Raw genomic sequence first — 9,006 nt, 5'->3', positions numbered from 1 at the left:
AGTTGTGTCCTTGTGAAGCAGTGCACTGTGAAGTTGGACACTTCAACCTTGGGGCCGCTGTAGTGCCTTGTTGTGACAGAATGGCACCGGTGGTGGTGGCAGCGGGAGCTCACGGTGATGCCGCAGGCATCCGGGGCTCCCAAATGGCTTTCCAGAATGGGATAAAGGCCCGAGTGTTGGCCTTTCACTGTGATTTTGTATGGCAAATGCATTGTATGCACCAGTGTGAATCTTTCGTCCTTTATTTCCAGTGGTGTTAATGGCAGTGGAACAATGCACGTGCTGTTCTGCACAGTCTCTCTGAGTTGAATAGGATTTGTAAAGGAGACTGCCTCCATTGCCTACAATAACGTGACCCAAACGGGATGAGCCAGTGGGGATATGAAGGGCTCTGGCTCTGTTTGCAGCCCTGACCCCCATGTGCCCATGTGCTTTGACTGAAGCACTCAATAGGGGACTGGGAGTTCAGCCCCTGGCCCAGCATCACCCTGGCACTGGCTGTGACCTTCCCAGCCAGATACCGGCACTTCTGGAAGACCAGTGGGCACATGGAGCCCTTTGGAAGGCTGCTGCTCTGCCTGTGTGCAATTCCTTGGCTACAAACAGGGCTCACTAAATACAAAACGAGCCCTATTTTGCAGCCAAGCGGCTTTGCAGAGCGTGCAGGGACTTAGCAGCTCGCTTCGGGATTTGGGCTTTATAATTTTTCCTCGTCGGGAAGCTCGGTTTTTTATGTCTTGTTTCTGTTCCATCTGAGTGCACGGCAAATGCACACGGCAGGCAGCTGTCAGCGGGAGGTGGCTGCCCCGCCTCGGTCCCTGCTGTGCACGGCAGAAGCAGCCCGGCTGCTCTCCAGGCTGTCCAGAGCAGCCTCTTCTTCAAGACAAATCAGCAGCTCTGTGCAGAAGGCATCCCAACACTTCCTTTCTTCCTTCCCTCCCGTGTGTCTGCTGAAGCACAGAAGCACCCGCAGACGATGAGACATATAAGAGAAAGCACAGCCAAAATTCTCGACTTCGAATTCATTCTCATAAAACAATCCCACAAAGGGATGCTGAACCCATCAATAGGAGGGATCCTGACCTCCCCCTCGCGCAGCACTGAGCTGCCCCCAACCCTTATTCCTAGAGGGCGGGTGCCGGGTTTCAGCGTCTCCCCGTGGGCAGCTCCGTGCCACAGACTGAGGTGCCCACGGGTGCTTCTAAGGGCAGCAGAACGCTTTGGAACAAGAAACACACAACCCGCCCGGCGGCTCTCAGCAGCTCTCGCCCTGCATTCAGCCAGCGCGGTCAGCCAGCGTTCCTCGTGCCAGCGCTCCGTTGGGAATAGAAGGTGCGAGGGGTGCGTGGCCCACGTTGTGCTACCGGAGCTGCCCGTGGGCTTCCCATCCCCGCGTCCGCAGTTCTTTGCCCAGGCGCGGCCCGATGGTGGCAGATGCCGATACTACCTTCCCCCTTCCCCCGCGGTGCGCAACCCGGAGCCGCCCGCGGGGCACCGCCACCTGCGCGGCCCCGTCCCGCCGCGGGGGGCCGAGAGGAGGAGAAGGAGGAGGAGGAGGAGGAGGGGAAGAGCCGCGCCCGGCTCATTGTTCCGCGCTCAGCCCTCGGCCCCGCACGAAGTTCGCTCCGCAGCCGCCCCCGCCCCGCCCCGCCCGGGCCGCCCCCCCGGGGCCGCCAGCGGCGGCGCGGAGCCGCAGCCAATTTGGTGCCTGTGTTTTGCCTGGAGGCAGAGCCAGCGCGGCCCGAGCGGGGAGAGTGGAAACAACTGCCGGAGTCTGTGCTCCTCTCCACCGGGAGGGTGGGAGGAAGGGAGGGAGGGAAAGAGCGAGGGAGGGAAAGAGAGACGGAGGGAGGGAGAGAGGAAGAAAGAAACGCGATCCCCGCCGCTCCGCGCCCTCCCGCACGCCACGACACGCGCACCAGACCCGCGCCCGTCGGTGCCGGCGCGCCGTGCCAGCTGCGGCGGCGGAGGATGGGCAGCGACTGAGCGGGTCCGCGCCGCCGGGTGAGCGCCGCCGGGGCCGGGCGGGGGCGGCGGGAGGGGAACTCGGGGCGTGCGTCCGTCTGACATCCTACGGTAGGTGCCCGCCGCGGGGTCGGGGCGGCCAGGAGGAGGAGGGGTGCCGGGGCGCTCACCGCGCTGCTTCCTTGCAGGAGCCGGCGCCCGCCATGACCCTGGTGCTGCCCATGCAGCGGCTGGGCCGCCCCAGCGCCGCCGAAGGAACCGCCGACCTCGCCGCCTACCGCGCGCTCTGGGAGCCGCCCGCCTGCGGCCGCCCCGGCCCCGCCGCCCCCGGCCCCGCTCCGGTCGCCGCCGGTCCCCCCGCCGCAGGTAGGCGCCGCCGGGCAGCGGGGAGCGGGGCGGCCCCGCGCAGGTGCGGCCGGGCCGGAGCCGGGGGGGGCCGCGAGTCGCCCCGAGGGGCGGGGGAGAAGCCGCGGGATGCGCGGGGTCCGCGGGGCGGGCGGGCGGAGCGGAGCGTCCGATGGACGATGCTGCGGGGAGACGTGGCGGGGCCGCGGCGAGAGGGGAAACGGAAAGTGTTTTGTTTGGAGAACCTCCGGCAAACCGCATGTCATTTGTCGTGTCTGATTTATTGCCCGCAGGATCGCATTACAGGGGAATTTCAAATCCTGCAGCGGCATCCAAGATCGCATACTTTAAAAGGAAATATGTGGAAGAAGAGGATTTTCACCCGCCGCTCAGCAGCTGCGCGCACAAAGTACGTTTCCCGAGAGCCGCTATTTTTACCCCGCGCACCGCTGGGGCGCTCCTGCAGCCTGAGCACGGGCAGGTGGCCGGCACTCGCTGCGTGCCCCGAGCTGTGGGCATCGCGTTGCCCGGGCAGCCTTTTAGCCTAAATGCTCAGCTAACTTTTTTTCCCCCCAGATTCTTTTGTTCCTCGGTAGCTCGTCCCACGAGTACAGGAGTAGGGCTGCAATGCCACATGTGGGGAACGGAGCAAATAGGGCCCCGCTTCCCTGCTCATCCCACACCTTCCCGTGGGGAGGACACACAGCAGGTTCCCTGTGGGCTGCAGAAGAGCAGAGAGCTCTGCAAGCAGCACTGCACCTTCCATGGTTAATCCTGTTTATTAGAAAGCCAATAACTCCAAAAGAACAGATTAGTAAGGAAAAGAGTATTTTTTTGTTTTTTTTTTTTTAAACAAAAGCCATCAAGGGAGGGATTACAGCAAACACTTTCCAGGCCGGTGAGTGCCTACACTGAAACCAGACTTTTTGGTGGGAGCTTTGGTGCTGGTGTTGATGAGCTGAGCACAGGGGTGGGGTGCTTGGGGACAGCGCAGGCCTTGGGGCACCCTGAGGCTCTGCACCCAAGGTACCTCAGTGCAGCCATGCACCTAAAGCTTTTCCAGCACCTCTGCTGCATCCCAGAGGCAACCTGAACGGAGCAGGTCCTGCATTGCCCAGTGCCTGCCGGGACAGCATTCAGGGCCTGCTTGAGCCCCATGCTGAAGAGGTACGGGTGGTTCTTCCCACATGCCTCAGGGCAGCTGAAGGAATTTCCAGCTACAGATAGCAGTGGCTGGGAATGAATGTTCAGCTGGAAGGTGGAGCAGAGCACTTGGTTTGCTTCTGGGGAGATGTGCACATAGCATGGAGGGTAGTGAAAGATGTCCTCTCCCACATGTTGCACTGATTTCTCTGTTCTGCCAGCTTTGTTCTTGGGTAGGTTGTTGGGTTCTGTATGATGATGAAGAGGAGGAGTGGTTGTTACCTGTTCCCTTCTGGTAGTATAAAGAAATGGTATTTGGACATGGACTTGTTGGAGCGCTTCTGGAGGAGAGCCACAAATACAGTCCAAGGGATGGAACCACCCTTAGGAGGACAGGCTGAGAGCTGGAACTGCTCAGCCTGGAGAAGAGAAGGCTCCAAGGGAGACTTGAGAGCAACCTTTCAGTATCTAAAGTGGGGCTGTAAGAAAGAAGGGGACAGACTCTTTAGCAGGGCTTGCTGCGACAGGACAAGGGGAAATGGTTTCAATCTAAAAGCAGTGAGATTTAGATCAGATATAGGGAAGAATTCTTTTTACAGTCAGGCTGATGAGGCACTGGCACAGGTTGCCAGAGAGGTGGTGGATGTCCCATTCCTGGAGACAATCAAGGTCGGGCTGGGGGGATGCTGATGACATCTGATGGAGCTGTAGGTACTCCTGTTCAGTGCAGGGGAGTTGGCCTTGATGGTCTTTAAGGATACCTTCCAACTTCCACGATTCTACCATTCTGTGATTCTACTGTAGCACGTTAACCTCTAGGCTTAATGTTTAGAAAATTACTGTCTAACAAAGAAGAGCTTCAGCTGCGAACTTGCTTGGAAACAGGGCCAATTTTTGCTTTTACGAGGTACTGTGCTGCTTCTGAGCCCTGCAGACAGGACCAGGCTGTGGAAAGAGCTGCAGGGCTGGGAGAACTGAATGGATGTGAAAAGCAGCTGTGCTCTGAGCGCTTTCAGTCCTCATAGCTACGACTTCCACTCTGCAAAAATGCTGTAACCATGTGGGAAAGGGAAGAACGAGCGAGCCACAGATGGGGGGGATTTAGAGCAACCTCTCTTTATGCTGTGCTTCTCTCCTCCTACACAAACCAAATTATTACTAAAAATGAAAATTAGTTAATGCTGCGTACAGTAGCGTGTGTTACCCCCTCTCTGTTTTGATTCCCGGGGCAGTGACTGCAGTGTAGAGCAGGGCCCCCCGGGCAGTAACCTGCTCCTGCTGCCAGTGCTCAGAAAGAGAGCCCCGGAGGGACTGCGGCAGGGGGAACCGATCTGTGGGCTCCTGGCCAGGATCCCTGCAAATCCCCGTCCTCTCTTTTGTTTCCTGACCTTGTCCCTGCCTCCCCACATTCCCACCGGTCCCATGGAGTGAGCGGTGTCGTGCACGGGCCAACAGCTGCTCTCCAGATGCTGCAGTGCTTTGAGATGGTTTCTCCCTGCCTCCCTGTGTGTGTTCCTATATGTGAGAGCGGCGAGCGAGGGCTTGGCAAATGGAGACCTCCTCACCGAGGGCCCCTTCCACCGGCTGTGGGTGAAATGTTCTGGCACTCATTGCTGGCCCCATCCTGGAAAGCTTTGCCTCTCCCTGCTGCAAAGAGGCTGTGGGAAGGACCTGTGTCTGGCTTCAGGGCTCAGTGGGAGCCCCACAGGGGATGGGACTGGGTCCATTCACATCAAAGAGCCCCCATCACCAGAGCAGAACAGTATGACAATTTTGTTTTAACCCCAGATGCTGAGAAAAAAACATGTTCCACATGGGTGTGCAGCATGGGAAGCTGATTTTAGTTGCCTGAGGAGGAGAAGGAGAAAGGCAGTGGCACAGAGTGAATACCCTGCTTCGTTTCCTTTCTCTTGCCTGGAACAAAGCCGGTTGACTTCAGTTCTGTATCTTCTCTCCTTTGTATTTTCAGACAATCTCAGTGTTTGAGGAACGGGCCCATATTCTTTACATGTCTTTGGAAAAGCTGAAGTTCATTGACGATCCTGAAGTCTACCTGCGGAGATCCGTCCTCATCAACAATTTAATGAAGCGAATCCATGGAGAAATCATCATGCAGAACAACTGGTGCTTCTCCACGTGCTCCTTCGGGGCTGCCTCGCCACAGGAGTGGTTTGTGCCCCAGGACTGCCCTTACCGAAAGCGTCTTCGGATGGCCAAGGAGGAGTATGAGAAGCTCCACACATGCTGCTTCTATCAAGAGTGCGGTGGTCATTACTTGAATCTTCCCTACTCGGTCAATGCCAGCACAGAAAATACTTCTTCCTCCTCTCCCTCCTCCTCCTCATCCCCCATTTCGTTGCCGAGCTGTTCCCAGCAGGTGGATTATGACATTGGCAGTGCCCCTTCTTACAGGAGTGACGAGCAAATACCTGCAAGCGAAATATTTGTCACTAACACCAGGCCTCATGCTAATCAGGACAAGGCCAAATTCACTGATGAGAAGGGCAGCGACGAACCTGAGCGAGACAGCGAGCCCCTAAACTGTGAACCTGTAAGAGGCACTCATACTTTTGAATGTAAAGGCAAATTTTATGACTATTTTGAGACTGGGTGTAATGACAAGAGTGATGTAAGCGAATCTTGGAAAAAATCCTTGCGGAAAAAGGAATCTTTACCAAGTAATAAAATGTGCTGCAGCAAAGGAAGTAAAATATGAGGCATCTTTCTTGCTCCATCGAAGCATGTGCGCTTGTCTATCAAATTTGTATTTTGAATGGATTTTTTATAGTTTTCTACAAACGATACAATCACGCCACAAACATTACGCGTAGTTTTAAATGACTGGGGAGCAGATTGCGTAGCACGGTGCTCCGATCTGCATCAGCGGGCTATTTATAAGTGTGGAGACTTCATAAAGAACACAGTTGCGTTGTCACTTAGCGCTGTAGTCTGTGCAGCTATGGTGTAGCTTTTGTTGCTGAAAATACCAATCAGCCAGATGGGGAAAACGTATCGTTGTATACATCGCTGCCCCCAAGAAGTCTGCCATTAATTAAGAAGAACCTCCATTATGTTTACGAAGGAATTAGAAGTCTGGTAAACAAATTGATGCTACCAGCAAAGGCGATGTGCTCCCTTCGACTCAGTGTTTGCTCTGACAAAGGACTGGCTACGGGGACTGGGTTATAAACTGTCCTTACGTGTTGTACTGATACTTCTGAACTCCTGGATTTTGATCTCCTGGATTTGGCGTCTTGTTCAACTGACAAAATGGGACATAGCATAAGGAAATAACCTGTTTGTGGGATCTTAACCAGAAACACAACATGCAGCTCAAGCACTTGCGCGTTGTCACCTTGGCTGTAGTAACTAATGGGGCTTGTTGTACCCCAGGGCAGGTTTTTTTTTTGGTGCCTTACTTTTTGTCTTAATTTTTGCCAGTGTGAAAATTAAGTATGAATCAGTGATACAGCAGGGATTAAACCTAAGCAGAAGAAAAAAAAAAAGCACAGGGTGGATCGACATTATTAGAAACCTTTAACCTTTGAAGTACTGAGTTCAACTTCCTATTCAAACATCTCTGTTCTTCCTTTTTGATGCTCAATTGCTTTTTGATTTGCCATCCTTAGGAAGGGATTTAAGAAACAATAGAGAGATGTCTCTTGTAAACAAGCATTCGATGCTTGAGTGTTTCTATGGCAACTGTCTGTTGCTGGGGCTCTTTTTTTTCCCTCTTCGTATAATGAAGTTCATGAACCAGTGGCATGTTTTATACTTTATTCTGTTTCGCATAATTTCTCTCTTTTAGATTGCAAAAGCATGCGGGAGTTTTATATTACTTTTGCTGTTGATTTGAAGAAAGTCAACAAAAGAAAACGGAAAGCACAATGTTAATTAGTCAATAATGTGGCGATAAACATGATTTTATCTGAATGAATGTAAGGCTTTTAATTTTAAAAAAGAACATTTTGGAGAAATGAGCTGAGGTTTCAGTGGCTGAGGACAACATTTAGTCATCCCTAGGTAGACTGTTCGTAGAACTGTGCTGTTGAAAATGCCCAGAAGACATTACCAGGGTTGGACTGTGCATTGTGAGTCCTACATCTACCAAATTAATTAGTTCCCACAGTCCCCATAACAACTGGCAGGATGTGTTCAGCAAAATAGCCACATCCAAGCCACGGGAGGCTCATAATAGCTGCCTGTTCCCACAGCATCGTGCGTCCAAGTGGCGTCTTCCCTTCTTGGTTCATGTCCAGAGGGCAAGATCCACCTCAGTGCAGAGACCTCTGGGCTATGATTTTTAAGGACAGCATGTACGCCCTGCTGCCACATTTGCAGTCTGGGCAGCTTTCACGAGTGAGTGCAGTGGTGACAGGGCAAATGATCTGTGCTCCCGAGCCAGGTGACCATGGGTGAACATCAAAGACATAGTTCAGTGTTAGCCTTCGTGTTACCACTGTTATCACCTTTGTGTTGGCTGCGTGAGTGCAACCTGACAAGTTTGTAAGGGTCATCGCTGTGAAGAATGAAAGTCTAAATCTCACCTGATTTCTCCAAGAAAAAGCTTTTTTATTAATAATAATAATATTAAATATAGATCTCATTCATACAGTGTATGAGTAGGATCATCATTTAGATGTTTGTCCACAAGGACCAATTTTTTAAAAAAAACAACTGATTTTTCTTGTGTTATACCCAGATAGTCCAGTAACGTCTGCTCTTTTCCAATATTTGATAAACACTTGATGTTTTGAGCTTAAATATTAGATGCTTGTATACTAATGTGTTGTTGTAGTAAAGTGAGATTTCCTTGATATATATTTATTAAAATGACCAAAATTCATTTTAATTTTACATCTCCAATGGCTACTGAATCCTTTCCCTATGCTCCCCTCCCTTGCCCAAGGAAATCCTATTTAATCCAACTGGAGCACTGCTGCAGTGCTGAAGAGGTTATGCTGTGGTTGACACTCACTCCTCTAGTGGAGGCCAGAGTGGAGCTCAGCATCACCAGGTCTCAGAGATCTTTAGGACAGGCTGAAGGTGCACCAGGAAACAATATGCTGCTCTGTGTTTAGCCAAATACTGCCCAAGGCAGAAACTGGCTAACAGTTTGTGGAGGACTGATAGCTTTTTGACCCCAAGAGAAGCTTGGTCTTCAAGAGCAAGTCTGCATATGTAAGGTGTGGCAGTTTTTGGGTTGAATTTGCACCAGCTGAAGTGACATGAACTAGGCTCTGTAATAGCTCCTTCAGTTGCAGGCTTGTGTAGAAATTAATTCATCATATCCCTGGGCAGTCCTGCTGAGTGTCATCAAGCTCTGTAAGGGATGAAATGCCTCATTTCAGAAGATCAGCCTGTCAGTTGTCAGAAAGATCAGTCAGGTTATCTTTCCGCCTTTTCTAGACTCTGTCTCACAAAAATACCGAATGTGCTGCATTGCACTCAGCACATTAAGTTACCCTGTTTGCTTCAGAAGGGTCAGAGGTACCTTGTGTTAGTAAAGAGAGTTGGAAACACCGCTGTTCAAGTGCCAGAAATGCAGCATCT

The 9,006-nt window shown here is 52.3% G+C and overlaps 1 protein-coding gene across 1 annotated transcript; it reads left to right on the top strand.

The window, feature by feature from the left end:
* Positions 1-1,916: 1,916 nt before the first annotated feature.
* Positions 1,917-8,310, top strand: SERTAD4 (SERTA domain containing 4). The gene is made up of 4 exons (XM_015857408.2): positions 1,917-2,004; positions 2,154-2,331; positions 2,604-2,719; positions 5,423-8,310. Exons 2-4 carry the CDS (start codon positions 2,169-2,171, stop codon positions 6,167-6,169), a joined length of 1,026 nt encoding a protein of 341 aa, XP_015712894.1. The 5' UTR covers positions 1,917-2,004; positions 2,154-2,168; the 3' UTR covers positions 6,170-8,310.
* Positions 8,311-9,006: the final 696 nt, after the last annotated feature.

Source organism: Coturnix japonica, chromosome 3 (assembly GCF_001577835.2).
Source record: "Coturnix japonica isolate 7356 chromosome 3, Coturnix japonica 2.1, whole genome shotgun sequence".
NCBI lineage: Eukaryota > Metazoa > Chordata > Aves > Galliformes > Phasianidae > Coturnix > Coturnix japonica.
This window is presented reverse-complemented; position numbering and strand designations above follow the sequence as displayed.